This window comes from Oncorhynchus mykiss, chromosome 19 (genome assembly GCF_057628025.1).
Source record: "Oncorhynchus mykiss isolate SJ-2025 chromosome 19, ASM5762802v1, whole genome shotgun sequence".
In the NCBI taxonomy this organism is placed as follows: Eukaryota; Metazoa; Chordata; class Actinopteri; order Salmoniformes; family Salmonidae; genus Oncorhynchus; species Oncorhynchus mykiss.
This window is the reverse complement of record NC_143040.1, coordinates 41,556,201-41,580,136: the sequence shown is the minus strand read 5'-3', so window position 1 is coordinate 41,580,136 and position 23,936 is coordinate 41,556,201. Positions and strand designations below refer to the sequence as shown.

General features: G+C 42.3%; 3 protein-coding genes across 8 annotated transcripts in view; 1 reads left to right on the top strand and 2 right to left on the bottom strand.

Moving 5' to 3' along the window:
• ttc6 (tetratricopeptide repeat domain 6) overlaps positions 1–9,060 on the bottom strand; it is a 32,572-nt gene extending 23,512 nt beyond the window's left edge. Inside the window, exons 1-14 of the mRNA XM_090211019.1 lie at positions 7,297–9,060; positions 7,022–7,081; positions 6,643–6,822; positions 6,342–6,472; positions 4,563–4,742; positions 4,119–4,278; positions 3,642–3,746; positions 3,135–3,236; positions 2,974–3,060; positions 2,455–2,864; positions 1,735–2,269; positions 1,352–1,481; positions 688–863; positions 313–449 (exon numbers count right to left, since the gene is read on the bottom strand). Of these exons, the coding sequence (XP_090067145.1) occupies positions 313–449; positions 688–863; positions 1,352–1,481; positions 1,735–2,269; positions 2,455–2,864; positions 2,974–3,060; positions 3,135–3,236; positions 3,642–3,746; positions 4,119–4,278; positions 4,563–4,742; positions 6,342–6,472; positions 6,643–6,822; positions 7,022–7,081; positions 7,297–8,343 (3,440 nt within the window). The 5' untranslated portion in view covers positions 8,344–9,060. The remainder of the gene's footprint in view (positions 1–312; positions 450–687; positions 864–1,351; positions 1,482–1,734; positions 2,270–2,454; positions 2,865–2,973; positions 3,061–3,134; positions 3,237–3,641; positions 3,747–4,118; positions 4,279–4,562; positions 4,743–6,341; positions 6,473–6,642; positions 6,823–7,021; positions 7,082–7,296) is intronic.
• Positions 9,061–10,504: 1,444 nt separating this feature from the next.
• Positions 10,505–13,555, top strand: LOC110497675 (forkhead box protein A1-A). The gene is made up of 2 exons (XM_021573951.3): positions 10,505–10,725; positions 11,644–13,555. Exons 1-2 carry the CDS (start codon positions 10,654–10,656, stop codon positions 12,877–12,879), a joined length of 1,308 nt encoding a protein of 435 aa, XP_021429626.1. The 5' UTR covers positions 10,505–10,653; the 3' UTR covers positions 12,880–13,555.
• Positions 13,556–20,077: 6,522 nt separating this feature from the next.
• Positions 20,078–23,936, bottom strand: part of mipol1 (mirror-image polydactyly 1) — a 78,014-nt gene continuing 74,155 nt past the window's right edge. For all 6 annotated transcript variants that reach the window (XR_016488924.1, XR_016488925.1, XR_016488923.1 and 3 more), the window contains one exon: positions 20,078–21,046. Coding sequence is in view for 3 of the 6 variants with exons in the window: in XM_021573945.3 (XP_021429620.2) it covers positions 20,980–21,046 (67 nt within the window). In the remaining 3 variants the exon portion in view is untranslated. The remainder of the gene's footprint in view (positions 21,047–23,936) is intronic.

The following is a 23,936-nucleotide window of genomic DNA, read 5'->3' as shown; positions in this document are numbered from 1 at the left end:
AACTCGCAGCCCCCCCTTTCGTAGGCCCGCAGACTAATTTCACACCAAAAAAAATACAATCATTTGAATAATAGAATACACAAGCTACAATTTTGAAATGTGGTTGTGCATCAGCAGTCACTCAATTAGCCCATGTCAGCAAAACATTTTTAGATTGGTTTAGTTAGTCTAGTTCTGTTTTTTGGTGGGCCACACCCCCATCAAAGTTGCTCATTCCTGTCCTATATAGTGCACTACTACCTATGGGCCCTGGTCAATAGTTGTGCACTATATAGGGAATAGGGTGTCGTTTGGGACACACCCATTGATTACCTGGCGATGGCATGGCTGGGATCACGCTGGAGCAGCAGAGTAAAGTCCGACAGAGCCACCATCCAGTTACAGCTGTGGAAGTACTGCAGGCCGTGGGTCAACAGAGCGTCCGTTCTCCCTGGGTTGATGGTGAACGTCTGGAAGACAAAGATTACAGACATACACACCAGTCGCAGCAGTCTCCTGTTAGCCCTTGTTCTGTGGCTTATGCTGGCAAGATAATCCAGAGGTCAGCGCTGGAGTGAAGTAGAATCTCTTCTCAATCAATACACAATATCACGCTGTTGGTTTTCTACCTTCGATGGCTGTATTAAACCCAGACTACATCCTAAGAGTGCTTTGAGACCCAGTGATGTCAGTGGCAACGTGACTTACTTTGGCATAGTCCTCCATGGCCAGTAGAATCTCATTCCTCTTCTCGTACATCTCCGCCCTCTTGAAATAGTTGTCATCGTCTTCAGGTCTGCATTTGATGGCCTGAGTGTAGTTTATAATAGCCAGGGTGGTCTCTCCTCTCACTCTGTAGATTTCTGCTTTGGACTTGAAGGCATCTGGTAAACACATATAAAAGGTTGGTAATGTATTGTACTGTACAGTAGTCTAGAAAAGAGGAAGAGCTATAGCTGCACAGCCGTGAACCATAATCAAATCACATATAAGTCCAGTTGCATCCTTAACCGTGGGTACATCACCAGAATTGCCTTAATAAATTGACCAGCAGTGTAATGCCACAGAATGTACAATAACTATAGTCAACACAAATGTGTTCCTATTGGCAAAAAGGAACTAACATTTAAATCAATGGAGCACTCACTAACTTCAAAAAACAGATGGAACGTGCCAGAGCGAAAAAAACAACAACTAAAAGGCTCATAAAATGAGGAATTTAAATGAATTCAAGTGAGCGATTCAGCAGAAGTGCAATCACTTTCACCTTGGCAGAGTCAGTCAGTGCATCATCACGCTGTATGTACCGCGAATCACTTTTATCTACAGCAACTAATAAAACACACAGGGCTTTGGGCTCTGGTGGACTTACCTGCATGTTTCTTGGTGTGCTTGATGATAAAGTTCAGGTCATCCAAAGCACTATTCTGGTTGTTTCTGAGCAGATAAATGCTGTGCCTGTGCCAGTAAGCATCCAGCAGGTAGGGCTCTAGGGAAATGGCCTAGTGTGGAAACAACAACACATGAACCATTTATCATCAGAAGCTAGGCCTAGAGGAGGAAAATGAAGCTAGTGGGGAAATCAGGTCAAACCTATTAGCTAGCTTATATACTTACAAATAAATGTCGAAATCAAGTTACTTTGACTAGCCTCCAACTGCAATTACAGTATTCTGACCTAACACACTCCTCCATGGCTGTCCTACTTCAGAAGCAAACCTCTGCTAGCCTACTGAAAATGTGAACTAAACTTACGGCATTGAGATCCTCCAGAGCCTGGTTAAGCCGGCCCAGTTTCTTCTGCAGCGCCCCCCTGCGACACAGGTCAAAGGCGCTGGGTCTGTCCTGCTGGGCAATAGCCTGGGTCAGCTTGGCCACCTCTCCCTCCAGGTCGCCTGTGGTCAGTCCCTGGTCCAGGGTCAGAGACAGGTCCACCCAGTCCAGAGGCTGTATCTCATCCAGCATCAGGACCTTCTCCCCAGGCTTCTTCAGGGCCCCGCTCTGGAGGCTGCTGCTGGGGGCCCTCTTTGAGGAGTCTGACTCTTTCTTGGAGGTGCTGCTGCTCTCCTCCAGTGGGGGGAAGAGCTGGTCAAACCAGGCATCCCAGATATCCCTCACCCACTCCCGGGGAGGGAGCACGTCGGGGATGCCACCCTGGTCAGCGGCAAAGCTCTCAAAGTCCAGCACCAGGGGTAGGCTCGGGTAGCGAGGCAAGGGGAGAGGGAGGGGAGGCTCCTCTGAAAGGCACGTGGTGGGTTTGATGGGTAGTAGCTGGCACACAGACTCACTCCTGGGAACACAGGAGGCAGGCAACACAGATAAACAGGGTGATTAGATGTGAAGAGGAAATGTATACATTCTGTAAATACAGCAATAACATGGGTCTACTGTATATCCAAATGAAAGCACATTCGTCTGGAAGTTCTATAACTGCTTTGTTAGCCAAATGAATCTCAGTACTGTAAGTCTTCCTACCTGATGAGAGTACGTGGTGGCTCCTGCAGTTTTTCGTGGATGTAGGCCAGCTTGGCAGGGCACAGCTTCTTCCCACCCTTGGTGACCTTCTTCTTCGAGTGGGATATGCTGCCTCCCCTGGTGGGTTCGGCCATCATCACCCTGCCTCGGTCCCTCCTGTACTGGAGTTGACTCTGGCTGAGGGCTGGGGTAAGCTCCTCTGTGTTGGGGCCTGCTGCGGGGGCTTGGTGGTCGGCCTCCTGCTGGACAGTGGGAGTAACCTGGGGATGGGTCTCCTCAGCCAGCACAGTGGAGGACAGCTGCTGCCGAACCACCTCCAGCTCTCTGGTGACGGTGGCAAAGTCACATGATACCTTGAGGAAGGCCTCTGGCTCAGGGTTGAGGTGTGGGGCAGAGAAGGGCCTCTTCAACTGGGTCAAGATGGTGAATAGTGAGACCATGGTCAGAACCTCTGCTTAGGTGGTGAGATAGTGGTTTATCATGTTATTGAACGACATGACATTTTTCATATACACTCACCTGTTCTTCGTCAATGTAGGGTTGAGGTGACTGCTCAGTTACTCTGAGGTCTATCATAGACTTGAACTTTCTGGACAGCACATTTTCCTGTAGGAAGATCCAACACGTTCGTAAGGGCATGCTAGAAGGGGGGGGGGGGGTTAACTAAAGCACACACTGACCACTGAGGTGGTTGGCTCCATCTCTGTCAGGTCACAGGCTGATTCCACCAGGTCCTGTAGATCACCATAGAGCTCCTCTCTGGAGAGATCTTTCCGCGTTGCCTGAGTAACAAACACCATAGAAACACAGCAGGGTGAGATCACATTGGTGAGGTTTGGTTAACTGGTTCACTTGCAATTTGATATTCTGATATATCAAAACTACTATTCAGATATATCAAAGATATTTGATATTCAAAGATATTATATTTCACCAGGACATCTTTGGTTAAAAAGGCATGATCAATGTGGCCTTGTTAATGTTATCTATCTTTCAGAGTAGTAAGGCATCTTGTAATGTAATGATCAAAGAGCATCTCCAAAGTTCCCCCATCACGTCTCAACTAAAACACAGCCAGGAACAAATAGAGTAGAGTTAAGTCCTCCGTTAACAGTCCATGTGGACTGACTGTCTGGGAGGGAAGTAGCCTACAAGTCCGTCTGTAAACATCAGAGGCTCAGTACTACCTGGTACTTGGGAAAGAGTTTGTGTTTGACGAATGCAGGAGAGCAGCTGAACTTAGGAGGCGCTGGGTGCCAGAACATCTTCAGCTCGTTGGAACACAGAGAGGTCTGGGAGGAAGGAGAGAGATACTGTATGAGACACACAGATAACTGGGAGGATAGACACTTCAAGACAGGTGACTCATCTAGACTAATGAAAAGGCCCCTTGAATAAAACAAACTCACACGTGACATTAAAAAGATAATGCGGAACTGAAACTGAAACATTGGAACTGAAACATTTGACATTCTTAAACAATCCCAGATAGCTACAGTGTTAGTATCATGTTATAAGCAGTCCCTTTAAAAAACTCCTGTTTCTAATGAGTTACAAATATGTTTGGTGCCACCTAGTGGATCATCTTGTTGGATGGTGAAACACTTTCTAGACAAAATGTTTGGAGGGGAAAGTTGTATAAACATAGTGCTGATCCTCCTCACCGCCTGTCCATGAAGCATCATCCTGGGCTTCTCTACGTAAAACTCAGCGATCCTCTGCCAGTCAGCCAGGCTGTCTGAAGTCTGGGGAGGCAGGTGACTCACACAGTCCTTTCCATCAGACTCAGTCACCTCCACGCGGGGCACACCTTCATTTAATATCCTGCAAAGAGATTCAATAGTTTCACATTATATGAGGTTGTTGTAATGATACTCCTGACATGCAAAGTTTTCCCACGTGGAGTGCAGAAGGTAGTGAGAGAGAAAGTGGAGACGATGACCAAATCATATTTACTAAATAATTTAATGCAACCCTGTATCACAGCACTTCAATTTCAAATGTTGCTATAAAGTCTAGGTTTTGGTCAGAAAACAACTTATGAAGCAGAGCCTGGGTGAGATAGATAAATAAAGGTTCAATAAAAAAATGTAATAAAAGCATTTTACCTGTGTCTGTCAGGCTGGGCAGCGATGTGTTGTAGTGCTGCCCTCTGTTGGTGAAACTGTGGTGGTGCACTGAGTTGGCTGGAGGTGTGACAGACCCGGGAAGCCAGCTGCAGCTCCAGAGGCAGGGCCTGGCTGACTGGGGTTGTACAGAGGTGGTGAATGGTCTTGTACCCATCTGCACTGTGGGAGAGAATTAGAACAGTAATGACGACAATGTTGTGATACTCTTACTTCGCCAGTCCGTTTGTGCCATCATGCCAACTCCTTGTCACTGGCTTGACAATGATAGCAATAGAGTTGGTGAGAACACAAACAGATCTAGTACCAGGGTAATACTTATTTTCAATTGTATCTAAATGTAACATAATTTCTGACTTCTTTACCTAGTCTGCAATAACACAGGGTATATATAAAAACCAACATACAGTATCATCATGTATGGTAAAGCGAGAAGTCAGCTGACATTTTGCTTTGAACCAAAACCCCACTGGTTTGTTTTATTGAAGAATGTCAACGATTCAACAACAATCCACATATTTGAAACGTCTACAAGCAATACAGTGGTCTTGAGGCTTGTCCTAACAGATGAACCATTCTCTGCGGCGTAAAGCAGATGAGGTGGTGGTTTATTTGCTCAGATCATCCCTGCCATAACTTCTCACCACTCTTTGAACTGGAGACTCTGTGTGTGGCATCTCTGTGCTAGGAGGGAAAGGCCCGGCCTCCCTTCGTCACCCACCACCCACCTCCTGTCCTGACAGACACTGGACAATTTATTGGAGCCTAACATGTTCACTACGGCCTGCCACTCCTGAGATTGATCATCTCTCTGGCACTCTGGGTTAGGTAGGCATGCCTCAGCTCAGCTAGCGGAGCGGCAAACCTGTAAGGTCACCCTGGAGTCATTCGCCTTGTTTTCAATGAAATGAGCATTCCATAACTGTGGAGTGGAGCTGACCTGAGCACTGCCTTCAGCCTTGCTCCTTATCTAATCCATGTACCATCAGCAGACAGGCTGGCAGCCTGGCCCCCTTATAAAGCCTCTTATCCATACCCAACAGAAACCTTTCAGTGAACCAAAGCTCTGAAAAACACCCCTAATTAAATGGCACTTGTTTTGGTTCCATTTTTTTCGTCAATGGGGTTGGAGGGGAGTGGAAGGAGTGGGAGGGTGTGGCACAATTCCAACTCAGCACTTGCAGCAGGAGGAGGCAGTAAATCTGGTCTCTTTAGGTGAGTAAGGAGTCAGTTATAAGGAAGTGTGTGGTTGCACCAGGCTCCAGACAAAGAGAGAGCAGTCTAAAGAGTGTGTTAGGCTAGGAGCATAATTACTCTCTGTGTCAATGGGTCTCCGAGAATCAGGTGGGGAGTTTTGATGATAGCTTAAAAGTCACTTTATTTGCAGAGAGACTCCCTGGAACTGAGTTCATCTCCGTCCAATGCCACCCCCGCCCAATCCATTAAAGTCAAGGTCGGAGATGGTTACTAATGATAGTGAGTTGAAGAGGTTGTTGGAAAACAACTTTGTTAAAAACAAGCAGGGATAACCCAGTGACGACCGTGATTATACAGGGTTTAAGCAACATGTCTTCGAGTTTTAGGAGAAAACCACTATTTATATGACAGTGCAGTGTTGTATGTGGTATACATTTAATACCCAAGTTGGTAATAGAAGTAGTAGTTTAACCTCCAATAATGATCACAACTCAAAATCAGTTTGATACAACAACTCACATCTCTCATGATCAACCAGACTGACAGGGAATACAAGACGCTTACTGTGCTTTGGGGGCCCATGTTGCTAGAGGGGAGAGGCCTTGAATGGTTTTGTTTTGTAAAGACACCCTCGCTGGTCTCTGAGAAGGAGCTATGGTATCTCCTCGAGCTGTCATTACATCTGCATAAGTCACCTTTGATGGAGAGAGGGGAAAAAAAACACAAAGGCAAACGTTTGTCTTCTAATTGTGGGAGCTAAAATAAGAAAAGACTTAAATAAATGAGGCGTGAACAAGATAAACTGATAGTACAGTTACAACTACTGAACTTCACACAATGACAGCCACATGAATCCAAGTATTACCTTCTGTGGAAGAGCAGAGACCATAGAGTCATCGCCGTCTGTCTCTCGTTCAGACAGTGAGTGAGCGATCTTGTAGACCCCTGATGTGACTTTAGGGGACTCAGCAGGTCTTGGAGGGGTAGGAGAATCCCTCTTAACCCACAACATCCTCTGTGGAACCGGGGACCTCTGAGGAGTATCCTGGAAAAATGTGGATAAGACGTTTGTTAATGTTAACTATCTTACTAACAGAATTCCTTATTAAGGTTGAATTTAGTTTAAACTTTATACAACCTTAATAACAGAAACCTCTACACTTGAAAATGTTCTCAAATGCTCTGAAAACCTATTTTTCAATGAAATGTGATCAAATCTAAATACACTCTAGTCTCTGCATTACCTCTGTTGGTACATGGCTAATATTCTCTTCTCTCTCCTCTGATTCCACTGTTTTTTCTTCCTTTAAAAATGATTAAATGTTATTAAAAAAACAAAGATTGTCATTAATCAATACAAGTGTAAATTGCTATGAGCATTGAATACCTGTTTAAATAGCTAATATAAAATAACTATCACCGGGATTAATTAAAATATCTACCAAAAGTACAAAGGTCAAAATGTTTGTGACCATTCAGGATATTATATGTTGTTGTCCTATTGTTATCATGTTGTCACCTCGTTGTCAGCATTGTAGCTGTCCCCCAGCACTCTTTCCATCAGCTCCTTGATCATCTGGTCCGAGGCAGATGGCATATCACTGTCTCCTCTCTGTAAGGAGGCAATGATCTCATCCACCGTCCTCCCTCTGCCTCTGACAAGCCCCATAGTCGTGGCCACTGACTCCTCTGGGTGTCTCTGCTGGGGGTCCGTGTCCTCCTGGCTCTCTGCAACCTCGGCCCCTACAATGCCCCGTGCCTCCTCCAGCAGCTCTGTGGTGGACTTGACACTGTGGATACTGTTAGGGGCCATGGTACTCCTCTGGCTCTTTGAGCTTCTGTCGTCAGTGGGCGTCCTTGGTGCATGCGTAGACCTATCTTTCTGATTCCTCCTTTTCTTTTTCTTGACCTTCTGTGGGGCTTTCCCGTGGGATGGCTCGGAGCCCGAGTCCTCACTGTTCCTGCTGTCATCGGTGTTGTCCGAGCTCAGAGCCAGACATCTGCTGAAGAAGTTGGATCTCCGGATGCGCCTCTCTGCCGCTTCTTTCTCCGACACCTGCTCTGACTCCTTCTTGCTCTTGTATATAAACATCCTGGTCCCTGTTGCTGGCCTCTCTGACCTGGGCTTAGAGGGAGGCTGTGGCCTCATGGACATGGACACCACTTTGGTAGTCCCTGCTAGCTGAGCTATGGCCGGCTTCTGGGAAGGTTTCTGGCCTGGAGAAGACAGGACCAAATTAACTGAATTTATCCCTTCACTGATTCCTTTGATACGTGTGGTTCCTTGACTCCTGCTCACCTCAGACTTTGTTTTAGGGATGCCTAGTAGTAGAGCACTTTGTGGTAAGGAGGCAGGTGGTGATTGTAGCAGATCTGCATGGAACTCCAACAGGCTGACTGACCCTGCAGACATCTGTGAGGTCCTATTTTGGGGTGTGTCCGATGTGCCACAGGGTCCCTCTGTAGCCTCTTCCATCAGTCCTGATGACTCCAGTGTGTGGAGAGAGTCTGGTGGTTGATCCTGTGTGCTGGTGGTTGTGTGGGAGTTGAAAAACAGCTGCTTCATTTATAGGAATTCACACTGGGACTCATTGCGTAGCACCCCTAACTCCTTCTTCAGCTTTAGCTTCTCGCTGTGGCTCAGAACCTTATTTCTCAGCAAGTTGCTCTATGTCTATCAACGTGACCAAATGTTGGAAAGTGAAACATGCAAAAAAAAGTAAAGGACTAAGGATGGAAGTGGGTGAGTTGTAACAGGTATTATTTTTCAATGGGTGATTATGAAACATCAATTAAAATGATTAAAACACACAGCAAAAAAAAAAATGGTAGCCTAAAACGTGATATATGACATGATTGATGCTTATTCTATGTAGGACTACGCGGCCTACTCAATAACTGATGATGATCAAACTGTTGATGCTAAGATTTTTGTTACTGTGTTACAAAAAGTAGCAGCACTGTCAGTATAACAGCTTCACAGTGTGTATTTTGTTGCTAGTGAAGTTTGAAAGATGTCAACGAGCTACGATGTTGCCAGCAGTGAACCACTCCAATGCTACTAGAATAACGTTAGATTAGCTAACGTTAGCCAATTCCAACGCTTACCTTTTCCAAAACTATTGAAGTGACAAGACACCGCTGTTTGCTGAAATTGACGTTAATTTAAATGTCTGAATATCATCTCATAAACACGTTGGCAGGTAACATGTTTACAAACTTTTGTGACGCTTTGACATCCACCATTTCTTCGTGGTGGCTGGGAGGATCTCCTAGCAACCAAACCAACTAGGCTGGACAAAACAGACACCACGTGGGTGCAGAACTAAGACTGCCGAAGACCCGGACGAGCACTGGAAACTGAACTAAGTAAAAGGTTACAAATTGCGAACGTGTTCAACGCTCAAAGGCTTTTCTAATCGACAGAAGATGTATGTATAGCTTCAATTCGACATAGGCCTATGCCTTTTTCTATTGGCTCTGTAGTTTTCATTGTGGATGTGTAGGCCTTCAGGAAATATTATTGTCATGAAATCCAATATTGTCTAGTACGCTTTTCAAATGTGGAATGTAATTCATCCCTTCTAATTTCTTTGGGACAATTCATCTTCTGATTCTATTTTCCTTGTTTCCTCTTTTTTTCTGTGCCATAATAAACATGTGATCATAAAGACTCATGTCATAGAATAAAGCAATCTATTAGCGTAAATATCTGTAAAACAACCATGTTCATCTGTAGGGCTTTGTGAGGTTGGCTATATCTACCGTGTCAGATTTCAAATCCAGCAGTAAACCTAATTTCCCATGCTTTGTGGGAGGTTTTAATCCGGCCTTAACAAATCGATTTTCTCTCCCTAATGGCGTTAGAGATCACCCTGAGATAATCCCATGTAAAGGGATAATTATCGCTGTTATTCCCTCATTAATGGGTTTAGAATCGAAGGACCTGGCTGCAACTGCTTGTATGGGCTACTGTCTAGTTAACAGAGCAGAGGAATATTGGGAAGCTTTTTTCACGCATATTAAGATGTTGACACTTGTCTTCTCCATTGTCCAGAGGCCATAACATTAAACATTAAGCCTGAAACACAGGCCTACGTAGGCTACAATTAAATCCTATATATGGGCATAGTCTGCACATAAATTCAATTATTATAAAGAAATAAACCTTCATTGCTTATAAGTGAATATTTTTTATAAGAATATCCAATATCCTCAGTGCTAACGCCTTCTCAATTCTCGCAGAATTTAACATTTTGATACCTATCGACAACTTTCTGTGAGCCAGAGCAAATATTATCATGACATTGTTGGCGCGCGCGCCCTTGTGTAGGTAATGGATCATTTGAAATTATAGGCATAAACAGACTGTTCTGTTACATTTTATTTCATTAAAATTTCCGTCATGATTAATCTTAAAGACCTAAAATTCTAGGTTGTAATGCTAGTTTCCTGTCTATTTGGTTTATGCCTGGCTTTCTCCATGGCATATGAAATACCTTAATTTATGGATATAATTTTTCTGACTGATGGAATGTTTACACACCTTATTAGGAAGGGGAAAACATTATTTTTGACTGGGCTATTTTTCTCTGTAAAGACGCAGAATAACTGTGGGCACCGGAGGGGTGACTTCAGCGAGGGAAAAAGAGCCAGGCAAATGAACACTGAAAAAGTGGGTGGGTTGTACCGCCTACGTATTAGGGGAAGATCTAAACTCACAGGTCACACTGCATTCAACATCTATCTCCTCACTTCTTTACTCTAACCCTCCTGCAACATCCCACCAGTTACAACGCACCTTTTCCTAGGATACATTTCTCACAAACTCCAGTCTGAGGAACTGCATGTTTACGATTTGTGGATATCAACCATAATGTTGGGTACAGTGAAAATGGAAGGTCACGAAACGCCAGATTGGAGCAGCTATTACAATGACGCACAAGAGGTAGGCTATGTGTATTTCAATTTTATTCGATTTGTGTATTAGAATAACAATTAGGTGCTAACTGATTTCCACGTCTTCGTTTTTGCGATGCATGTTTTCTAGCAAACTGCACTGAGTGTCCTTTAAAAAATTCAAATGGCACGGTGTTGTTGTTGTTGTTTATAGAATATTGGGCTCTTTTGGGCATAAACTTCACTATATGCAACCTGATGATGTATCCTAAAGAACGAGAGACGGCCAAGCACACCGGGTGGCAGCAGTGCACATTGCAGTCACAGCAGGCCGAATGCTGACTTGAGATACTGGCACTTTAACAAGAAATAAAATACCATTTTACATGTGCGTAAAAATGGGATTTGGCACTGAATGTTTACCAGCCATCATGCAACGAGATCATGGCATATGTTTATCAATGCTATTGCTTGCTATTCGAAAAGAAAGTTGCAGTCAGTGGAATGTTTCCAATCAATCTTAATTAGTTTGTTCCATACCAATATTAAGATTAATACACTTTGCTTGACCTTCTGTTTGTGCATAATAGGCCTACATAAAATGTTCATCTAAATGATTGCATTGCTTGAAAAACAGCACAAAATCGCATTTTATACCCTAACACAATGAAACGATGTTGTTTGAGTTTGAGATATATCATATAAATGGACCAGGCTGCACTGTTTTGATGCTGCTGTTTAAAAGCTCTCAAAATTAATCTCGTGTTTTTTAGTCAAATCGAATGAATTAAATTCGTTAAGTTTTTAAATATTTTGTGTTTATTAACAGCCTAATATTCATAAGTATTCATTATTATTGGCCTAACATTATTACACAGTCGATTTCAGCAGAATAAAAACGTAAGCACTTTGAGTGTGTGGAAGACCAATGCATTGTTGTGATCACATTTCTCTCCTGTTATTCCAGGTATATTCGCCCATGGTGAACAACGGCATGAATGCAGGACTGAGTTCCATGAACAATATGAACAGTTACATGAGTATGTCTACTAATGGAAATATGACCTCAGGTTCTTTCAATATGTCTTACGCCAACCCCGGCCTGGGAGCCGGACTAAGCCCCGGGACAATGACAGGGATGCCCCCGAGCGCGTCCAGTGCGATGAACGGAATGGGTGGAGGGGTACCGTTAATGGGCACTGCCCTTAGCCCCTCGAACATGGGCGCGATGTCGGCTCAGCAGGCTTCCATGAACGCTATGAATCCATACGCGAGCATGAGCCCTACTATGAGCCCAATGTCCTATACTCAGCCCAACCTGAACCGAGCAAGGGACAACAAGTCGTTCAGGAGAAGCTACCCGCACGCAAAGCCTCCGTATTCATACATATCCCTTATAACCATGGCCATTCAGCAAGCACCAAGCAAGATGCTCACGCTTAGCGAAATCTATCAGTGGATAATGGACCTATTTCCATACTACAGACAGAACCAACAGAGGTGGCAGAACTCCATTCGCCATTCCTTGTCTTTTAATGATTGCTTCATCAAAGTGTCTAGGTCACCGGATAAGCCAGGCAAAGGTTCGTACTGGGCCCTGCACCCAGATTCAGGAAATATGTTCGAGAACGGTTGTTACCTACGCAGACAAAAGCGCTTTAAATGCGAAAATAGAAAGATATCTTCAAGTAAAGGGGACGGAAGGAAAGACCAGTCCGGTTCTGGGTCGCCTTCGAGCGAGAACACCAACAGCAAGACTGGGAATGTGGACTCCAACTCCCTCTCCAACCAGTCCTCCAGCCCTCACAGCATGGACCACAGGAGCAGTGGCAGCGGCTCTGAACTAAAGAGCAGCGGGCCGCCTCTCCACCCCGTGGCCAGCTCGGCCACGTCCCTGTCCTCTCTCCCTTTACCTCCGCACTCGATGGCGCACGAGTCCCATCTGCACCTAAAAGGGGATCCCCATTACTCATTCAACCACCCGTTTTCAATAAATAATTTAATGTCATCCTCAGAGCAACAGCACAAACTGGATTTGAAAGCCTACGAGCAAGCTTTGCAATACTCTTCCTACGGCTCAAGTATGTCTTCCAGTCTACCCCTCGGCAGCGCGTCCATGGCTGGCAGAGCCATGGACCCATCCGCAATAGAGGCGTCATACTATCAAGGTGTGTATTCCAGACCAGTCCTCAACACTTCTTAGTATCTTCTCATTTTTAGAGTGCTCGATAAAAGGATGACAGAAAACATTGATCATATTTTTTTGCATGCACCTGGTGCATAAGGACTGTTACTTTAATGTATAAGAATGTGTATGAGTAAAATACAATAGGCCTATACTGTAAAGTGTTACCATTGAATGATTGTATATCCAGTCGTAAATCATTGCTAGTGTATTTAAAACAATTTTGAGCTTGTAAAATAATGTTGTATTCCCCAAACTTGTAGTACCCACGATGAATATGTCCATGTGTGTTACTATGTGCATGAATGAAGGTCAATAAGGTCTCGTGAACGCGTGAGACAGGTGAAGCGACAAACACCCGTCTGTTCCAGATAGCTTACTTTTTAAATGGATGTTGTCATTTTACGCATTGCTTTGGTTCATTTGCTAAATATCTGACAAACATATTTACAAACCAATCTTGTATAACAATCTTAAATTCCACGTGGAAATGCATTATAAATAAAAATGTGTATTTCTTTATACATGACAACTGTATGTCTTTTGTGGTATTTTTCAAACCAGAAAATGTGTGATTTTTATGTGCAGCCTAATGTCAGCGTTTTATCTTTCTCTGTTTGTTTTGATGTCTCTGCATGTGCTTAACTTATTTCTTGTTCATTTTCAAATAAAACAAATACGATTTATTCACTGATTGTTGGTATTTCTGAAGTTAATTTTGAAGAAGCTATTCTGTGCATGAGGCGTAAAAAAGTACTATTCAATTACGCAACTGTTCCAACTTTTACGCATATCCAAATAATTCAGGAACAATATGAATTGTAACGTTTTGAGTTTAAAAATGAAGCCTTACAAAACAATTTCATTACCATTGTAAAGAGAGTGTATTAATTATATGGTCTAAAGCTTCTGTCAGAGTGACATATAGCCAGCTTTGTTGTTCAGTCTTGTAAGCTATTGCGTAAAATATTGTATCATGAATGTATCTCCATATGAAATTAGGTTATGAACCGTTGATAGACACATCTAAAGTGTATTCAATATAATTGTAATATCTCTGTAAAGTTCATAAATGCTAACTGTATTGATGCTCGCTTGGGTTGACGCACCGCAAGTTTTTGATCAATGAGCAAGGCTAAAGCCAAATCTAACAGAAATACAGCCGCAGAGCTTTACCTCATAAAGGATTCCGGCGTGTTGTAAATGGATTTTTAACAATATCGTGGAAAGACCAAAGCATCTTTTTGTGAACCGTAACCCTACATGATGCGGCTCGTGAACCTGAACAGATTTGACTTTGATCATGGTATTTTGTAGACACACATTTTGGCTGAGTAACCGTGAAATGTGTTTAATTATCATGTAATTGCCCCCCGATGCGCAAATAACGTGGAGAATTGAATTGAGTGTGGTGAAAATATCGCGGAGAATTGAGGCTTTATAGGCTTATGCCATAGGCCTGTGGTCTGTGTTTTGTTTTTCAGTTTATATTTCCACAGACACATTCAAGCTTACTTGTTTTAAATAAATAAAATAACATTTTAAGAAGCTATGTTCATTTAGATAATATATTAACTGTGTTTGGAACAACTGAGAAGCTTGTCTGCGAATGAGTTTGATATGCTCGAGGCGTACCTTTAGCCAACTCCAGATGAACTGACATTAATATGAACATTATCTAAAAACCTAATTTTGTATGCTTTCATTTGTATCTTTTTCAAATCAATTTTGGACTATAATATCCTAAATGGTGACTATTAAAATGTTTATTGTTGGTCACTTTAAATATGGATAACATTTGGCCTATTGTCCTGCAACGATTGGATATTTTTCCCGGAAGAATTTAGGCCAACGTTCATATTGCATTTTTGTTATTTTCACCTCAAGATGATACATGATTTTGACAATAAAATGATTGCGATATATGCTATTACAGTCATTTTGCCATAATGACAGTGTTCATTAATGAACGACAAGACTATCAAAGAGGGCATGGACCACAAATTGACACATTTAACGGAGAAACACGCTTACTCCAGATATGATCTAGATTATTTGTAAAGTCGTTTGGATCAAGGTCCCCACCGACATTATTTGATGGGCCCATTATAACCTACTTCATAGACCTACTGTATCTGAAGGTGTACAATGTTAGAGGCAAATAATATGGTATTGACCAGTATATGCCTGGCAATAAACCTTTAAAATGGTCAGATCAACCCCAGCAGATCATCCAAAATGCACCGAGTGATTCATGTATTTATTCTCCTAATTAAAACTCTATTGCAAAGTGTTCTTAGCAGATTCCAATAACATCATCCTCAATTTGTGGAGAAAAGGACTCAGCGTTTCCATGAGAAATGTTTGAACTTTGGACAGATCTTGTTCATTAGTTTCCCCAGCTGTTGAAAAAAGACTTTGCAGCGTGTGATCCAGTATGGAAACCACCTTGTGTCGAACGTGAAACAGCAAATAAAAACAGAGCAAACCTGTCAGTGACTTTTGTGTTTGACTCTGATTGAAATATTTGCTATTAGGGCATACCTCAACGTTCAAACAAGATATAAATATTAATTTATATAGAATATCATGCATTATTTTTCACCTGAAAAAGGCAACGAGGTGTTTTTTTCTAGGCTACACCGTGTATAATTTAGTGTAAGAGCATATCACATTGAAACCCATAATAGCTGTTCACTTTAGTATTTAATAGTCTAAACCAACATATAAACGCCTTTATGCCCTCATATAAGATAATATGAATTAATAACTTATGAAGGTACATTTAGTAGTAATTATATAGACATATTCTTACGCTGAAAGGGTTTATTATATACACGTCGATAATTACAATAATAAACATGTTATTATTATTATGATTAGGCTATTATTATTATTTATATGCCTAGTTTTCAATTGCCTTGGCGTACAGGTTATACGTGTTTTTCTACACATTAAATTTGAACTACATTATTCAAGTCGTCCAACCTTTAGTAATGTGTGACATATGTTATCAGCAGGCAGTGTCCAGCATGGAGATTTCAGCAGCGCCTTGTTTTCCAACTTATGTGGCATTTCACGTTTCCCCATCAAAAGCCCTGGCGCTTTCTTCACCCTTATGGACAAAAATTTCGACAACAATGCGCAGACCCCTTTACTTCAAAAGCGACCATCAGCGAGCCTACCCGTAAACCTTTCTTCTCCGTCTTTTCATTCTGAGTTTAGAAAGCCACTACAGGGCCAAGGCGCTTCTAATACCTTTTGATGGGGATTGAATTAATTATCTCCAATAACACAATTGTGCTTGGCCAACGAAAAGAGCAAAGCAATACCCCTTCAGATTCAAAGACGAAAGAAAGGAGCTTTCAAAGGCCGAGGGAGAAGAGGGAGAGATCTCTATCCGAAATCAGCTTTAGAAGCAGCTGGTTTTCCATTAAAAATTATACGGAAGAAGTTTATTAGGGCTTTGTGTCCTCCTAATATACATCGACTGTCAGGTTGGTGGTCCCTCGGCCTGCCTGCCTGCTACGAGACCATGGTGTTTTGTGTCTTCATTAATCCATTTGAGGCCACACTAAGGGGACAACCCAATTGGTTGTTTTTTTTTGGTTGCTCTCTTTGCAGGGTAACGGGAAAAGTTCGAACAAACAAAGGAGGATACAGAATAGTGCTATGCATCAGACAAATGGAAGGTATTAAACATGTATACCAGCTATCCAAATATTAAATACTAGGCTACCAGTCTGTTAAATAAAATAAAATGTGGCACTATGAACAAACAGAATTTGCTATATAAACTAAATATTAAACAATTTGACAGTCTACTACGGAACGCCCAAATAATCTATAGTTAAAAATGTAAACCATGCATAGTCTACCTATATCAAAAGAACAACTAACCATATTATGCAACACTGTAAACAACGAGATAGCCAGGAGAATGAACTATGGCCCACTTTTTATAATTGTGCAATAGGCACATTCCTCTCCAAATGGCATGCTTCTCACATAGGCCAAGGCTTTACAACATATGTGCTTCATGGACATTGCCATTTTATTGCCAATTAGCCTCCAGTTTCATACATTGTTACTAGAAAAGAAGGTCCACAAAGAATACATGTATGTATGGAGTGCGTTAAAGTGGAAGGAAAGACAGGATATATTTGTTGTCGTTATAGCAACAGGATCAGTCACGCTTTTCTCTGCAATCCATTCACAACTGGGCTGCCTGAACACGTTTTTAATTAAAGCGTATAAAAAAAAGTTGTTTTGTAGTCATTTCATCATGCGATTGGTTCTCAAAATGGGTTAATCGGGATTCCTCTTATTTATGGTGCACCCGTGTACAATCCTTTACACCGAGACCAAGATAGTAAACTACACAGGATAAATCAAGGATCAGACTCCAAAATAACATTTCAAAATAAATATCAAATGGGCTTCTATAGGCCTAGTCAAGATATATTGAACTGAACCATAATACAAATTGAGACCTATAGGCTAGCCTACACATTAGGCATTTTATTTGTACTAGTGTGTGCGATCATCATAACAACGCATAACGCACAATTGGAGGCGCGGCCGATTTGGGGATAACCAGGGATATCAAAAGTTTTCAGATTTCAACAAAGTGAAATATTTTGCCTCCTTATTTAGAACGAGGCGGATTATTTGACGGAGAAACATAGATTGGAGGACCTAGTGGGATTAAGAGTGGGGACACCCACGTTGTGCGATCTCCACGGTTACCAGCGCAGATGAAATCGACAAGCTTGTAGCTCCAGCATTATCTGAGAGGAAGGTACTCTCTACCCTACCCCTCCTGTCTTTGGACTGCAACTTGATGGCAACCGTGCATCCAACCATCCAACACAAGTTCTGATTACATAATCGATCTTGTATGGGTACACAAATCTCACCACGGGCATAGCTTTTTTTTTAATCGAAGGACAGCGGGAGGAATGTAGGGCTCATAAGGGTCAACGCATCAATTTACGAAAAATGGAACATACACGATGCGAATTTAACTGTTTGGTGTATAATCTGTAGTAAAGGTCGCTTGATCTCTTCGGCCCTCATGTTTATAAACTATTAGTATGCAAATAGGGACCACAGAGAGGTAGGACAGAGAGAGAGAGAGAGAGGTGCAGGAAAATGAGAGACTGATAAATGAACAATATATCCATGGATAGTGCCTCTCTCTTTGCATCCATCTCTAGACCACAACATCTTTTTCTCAAAGTCAGTACACACAAAGAAAAAATGGTTCCTCAAGGGTTCTTTGGGAAGGATGGTTCTATGTGGAACCATAATGATGCAAAGAACCATTTGAGCCCTTCAAAGGTCCTTTGCAGTTCACAAAAGGGTTCTTTGCTCTTTTAGTGCTAATTAAAATGTAGTGATAATTAAAATGTTGGGGCAGCAGCTCATTTGGATATTTGGGGGCATGGTTTGCTCACAGCTCTTTTTGTGCAAGTGTGAGTGAGTGTCATTCCAGTTTCTCATCTGTTGTGTTATGCCATCACATGTCATATATCACTATGGCCAGTGATTGGCCTTGTGAAAGACTCACCCTTGCCCAGGGAATACTAGAATGGACATGAACCTTGTTATGATGGGATAAAGGTTAGCCATGTTGGTCAGGGAGTTGGTCAACCATGCCATGTTTGCCAGTGCTGGGATAAGATAGTGTTAAATAATGAATTTGAAGTATGTATCTACACTGCATGTTTGTTAGCTAGCTAGACAGCCAGTTTAAGAGGAATGATTCCATACATTTTCTAATTAACTGCCCAAATTCCATTCAAACAATGCAGTCAATCCACAGCCATACACTGCCAGAAATCAGTTGATGATAGGACTTAGACAAGTTGTAAATGCAACAATTACTGATATTGTATCATATAATAGCACTCACAGTTTTCCAGGAAAACAACAATTCCAATTAGACTAGTTTGGATTTCTCCCTGACCAATTTGGCTGCCATTTTCACACCGTTCTGGAACTTTGAGGGTTTATGACATAGCCCCTCCAATAATTTAACAGGATCTCTATCCATTAAGAACAGTTGACTAAATCAGTAGTTCTCAATTCTCTACTCAGGGAGCCCCAGCTGTTCCAGCGCTACCACACCTAATTCAACTTGTCAATTAACACAATAATAACACCTACAGAATGTTAACAATATAATACGGCTGACCAGAATAACAAACCCTGTATGGTTCTTCAAAAGGATCCACAAATAACCTTTGAGATTGAGAAATGTTTTGTATAGAACCATTCTCCATAAAGGTTCTATAAAGAACCATACAAAAGGGCGCAATATAGCCCCAAAAAGGGTCATAACCATAGCAGAACCTTTTTTTTGGTGCGATATATGACATTTTTTGAACGGTTCTTTATAGAACCTTAGGAAAGGGTTATTTATAGCACCATACAGGTTCCATTTAGAACCATATGATCGTGGTTCTTTAAAGACCTTCAAAAAATGGTTCAATATAGCCCCAAAAAGGGATCCACTATGGTTAAAAGCAAAATAACCCTTATGTGGTACTATATAGAACCATTTGTTTTTAGTGTGCAATGCCTTTGTCAAAATCTGGCCAATTAGGATATGACAATAGCCAAAAATAATAGTGCTACGGACAAAATACAAATGTATTAAAATTAAGAGATTTAAAGCTCTGCTTAAAATGTAATTCTATAAAGCCTAGAAAGAAGTTCATGTTCCATGAAATGGATATGCATGGACTACTGGAGTTACAAAAATATACCCCTCTCTATATACTTTGACCTACTTTGAATACTTCTAAAAACTTAATATTGCTTCATGAAACCTTTAGTCAGCGAGAGAACAAATACGACAGTTGTGTAATTTAGAGAGTTTTGTCATATGGATCTTACAAAATGAATATCAGAGGTAGTGGGTTTATTTTTTTAACCTCTTTAAGACCTGTTCTAAATTAGCACACTTTGAGAGCTGAACCTTAGATACACAGAAGTGTGAAAAAAGACAGGTTTATCTTCAAATAGAAGTTTATATCAATCCATGGGGATATAATGGTCGTGACTGAGTTGAGAAAGTCCTTTATAAAAAATGAAGAAAAAAAGTCCCGAGAATAAAACAACATTTTCAGTGGCCGACTAATAATGTCACACCTTTTGTCTTTGAGTAGAGTAAATAGTGTTGAGTTACCAGATTAAAGGATGAAACACATTTTTAGCAGTTGTTTATATGTTTTATTTCATACAATACTCACACCATAAAATGTCCATAAACTATCACAGCAATACTAACTTTATAATACAACAGATGCAAGAATACAGGAAGTTGATAGGTGACGTTCTTCAAATCACAAATTCCATGACTGATTTGATTTGAGAGCATCATGGAGTTGACTATATAAATCACATTATTTTGGCCCGCGGCAGCATCGACGCCGAATCCAGGCAGCACCAGCAACCTTTACAATACAGCACTAACCTTTTCAATGAAATACTGTGTATGTCAGGACACTGTATTGATCTGGGATATCAAAGAGAATACATATTTTATCAATAAAAGTAAGGCACATAGGCATCTCCCTTGTAACAGAGATAGGCAGCAACACAAACAGCAACACACAATTTAGTTGATGACAAAACAAATGTAACATGATTTTTAGTAAGGTAAAATGTAGAATTTAAGAAAGAAAGAGGGAAAAAGAGAGTGGGCAGCAACAGACCAACAACCCAAGTGGTTAAACAGTTTACGATTCAGTTTGAGCCCAGCCTGGAATGAGGCTTTGGAGTGCTGCACTTCTTACAACTGTTTGCCCAGTTAAGGCTTGGGTGTGTTTACACAGCGTTAAACACAACAGCCCGGGTCTGGGCAGGCAGGGAGGCAGCCTGGACACCAGATGTGGCCGTTCGACTGGACAGTCGCTCAGGCTGCTCCAGTTCGGGCAGAGCAGACAGGGGCTGCATCACAAATGGCACCCTAATGCCTTCACTATTTTTGGCCTATAGGGGTGTAGGGCACGGGTCAAAAGTAGTGCACTTTATAAGGAATAGGGTGCCATTCAGGACAGAGCCAGGAACTGAGTGGACTCACTGTTGCTTCCCCCGGCGTAGTCTCAGTCAGATGACTGTCCGGACGCTGCCTGTCCCCACCTTCTTCCTCAGCACCTCCACCAGCCGCTCCAACCTGCAAGGTGACAAAGAGAATACCATTCATTATAATACATGGGTTTAATATAGTGCTCTTTAATGACCCAAAGACATGTAGAGGAACCCCAAATATAGGGATGGGGAGGAAGAGAGGGAGACAGGGGAGGAAGAAGGGGAGAGGGGAAGGGAGGAGGGGGAGTAATAATGGGGAGATAGGGTGAGGAAAAAAGGGAGATGGGGTAAGGAAGAGGGGAAGAGAAAGATGAAGAGAGGGTGTGAGGAATGAATGCACCTCTCCTGGTGCAGTGGTGCCCAGCACACCCTAACTAACACAAGGATACACTTGTTACAAGGCAGACCGGGGGTAGGATGTAGATGCTTCTTTAAGTGGTAGTCAGACCAAACCGACTGTACAAATCATTGAAATACACTGATTCTCTTTTTTTTTTTTTCTCTCTCTCTCTCTCAGATCTAGTGTTTTTCCTGGCAGAGGGGCAGGACAATAATGGTGTCCTTATGGCTGAAAAGAAAAGCAAATGATTCCCTGACAGGATGAAAATCACAGTGAATTGATGGGCGGGTGAGAGACAGGAGAGAAATGCTTTTGGAGCGAGAGGCTGGGTGAGAGAGGGAGGAAACAGCACATTGCTTTTTTGGCTCTCTGGAAACAAGACATGTGAAGCTGGCCAAAACATGCAGTCATCATCACACATTCTAATTTTAACCTATCCAGACTATTATAGGTCTGCTACTGAAATACGGATGTGATTTTACACATGTTTATTGGCGGGTTGTATTTTTCTTTTCTTTTTACCAGAGTCAATATTCATATTCCTAGCTATTTAGTTAAAAAGCATCCAACTGGAATTATGTTATGGTCAAAGATGTAGGGAAATTGGCTTTGACTAAAGAATATTTTGTGTATTTTCAAATAGGAACATTTCACAGGACTTGAGAAGTTTTTATCTCGTTCAATGATAATATAAACTCAGCAAAAAAAGAAACGTCTTCTCACTGTCAACTGCGTTGATTTTCAGCAAATTTAACATGTGTAAATATTTGTATGAACATAACAAGATTCAACAACTGAGACATAAATTGAACAAGTTCCACAGACATGTGACTAACAGAAATTGAATAATGTGTCCCTGAACAAAGGGGGGGGGGGGGGGGGGGGTCAAAATCAAAAGTAACAGTCAGTATCTGGTGTGGCCACCAGCTGCGTTAAGTACTGCTTGCATCTCCTCCTCATGGACTGTACCAGATTTGCTAGTTCTTGCTGTGAGATGTTACCCCACTCTTCCACCAAGGCACCTGCAAGTTCCCAGACATTTCTGGGGGGAATGGCCCTAGCCCTCACCCTCCGATCCAACAGGTCCCAGACGTGCTCAATGGGATTGAGATCCGGGCTCTTCGCTAGCCATGGCAGAACACTGACATTCCTGTCTTGCAGGAAATCATGCACAGAACGAGAAGTATGGCTGGTTCCATTGTCATGCTGGAGGGTCATGTCAGGATGAGCCTGCAGGAAGAGTACCACATGAGGGAGGAGGATGTCTTCCCTGTAACGCACAGAGTTGAGATTGCCTGCAATGACAACAAGCTCAGTCCGATGATGCTGTGACAGACTGCCCCAGACCATGACGGACCCTCCACCTCCAAATCGATCCCGCTTCAGAGTACAGGCCTCGGTGTAATGCTCATTCCTTCGACGATAAACGCGAATCCGACCATCACCCCTGGTGAGACAAAACCGCGACTCGTCAGTGAAGAGCACTTTTTGCCAGTCCTGTCTGGTCCAGCGACGATGGGATTGTGCTGGACTGAGGGCTTGTGTGCCCACGTTGTTGCAGGTGATGTCTGGTGAGGACCTGCCTTACAACAGGCCTACAAGCCCTCAGTCCAGCCTCTCTCAGCCTATTGCGGACCATCTGAGCATTGATGGAGGGATTGTGCGTTCCTGGTGTAACTCAGGCAGTTGTTGTTGCCATCCTGTACCTGTCCCACAGGTGTGATGTTCGGATGTACCGATCCTGTGGAGGTGTTGTTACACGTTGCAGAACAGCCACTGCGAGGACGGTCAGCTGTCCGTCCTGTCTCACTGTAACGCTGTCTTAGGTGTCTCACAGTAAGGACATTGCAATTTATTGCCCTGGCCACATCTGCAGTCCTCATGCCTCCTTGCAGCATGCCTAAGGCACATTCACACAGTCAGTAGAAAGGCCTCTTTAGTGTCCTAAGTTTTCATAACTGTGACCTTAATTGCCTACCGTCTGTAAGCTGTTAAGTGTCTTAATGACTGTTCGACAGGTGCATGTTCATTAATTGTTTATGGGTCATTGAACAAGCCTGGGAAACAGTGTTTAAACCCTTTACAATGAAGATCTGCGAAGTTATTTGGATTTTCACGAATTATCTTCGAAAGACAGGGTCCTGAAAAAGGGATGTTTCTTTTTTGGCTGAGTTTAATTCCATGGTTATAATATCACTAAAGGGAATCAGATAAAGCCAAATGAAATGGGATCTTCAGGAGCACCATGGACAGGTGAAGAGCATAGTGCTAAATAGGAGGAAATTAACTAGATTACATGTAGCAAAAATTGCCCTTCAATCATGAAGGACACAAGCACATCGTGACGAGTGAACAAAATGTGAAAATAAATGTTCTTTTAATAGTTGATGAAGCAATGGAAGTTTTCTTCCAAGTGCAAACATTCTTCTTCCATAGAATTCAAAACTTTGGGAGCACTTAGACAGGGAAAATCTCCAACTGTGAATGAAATTAGAATAGAAAGCCGGGACTGAACCCCAGCATACAGCAGGCTTTTTGTTATAGAGTGAGGATTTAAAGCTCTTTCCATGAAAATCTTATCCCCCGTCCTCCCCGTGACATCACTGATATGGAAATAATAAACTTGACCCAAGTG

Excerpts from the sequence above, each read along its gene's own strand:
- LOC110497675 (XM_021573951.3), top strand. The coding sequence starts at position 10,654 with ATGTTGGGTACAGTGAAAATGGAAGGTCACGAAACGCCAGATTGGAGC. Across the intron at positions 10,726-11,643 it reads ATTACAATGACGCACAAGAG|GTATATTCGCCCATGGTGAA; the intron begins GTAGGCTATGTG and ends CTGTTATTCCAG.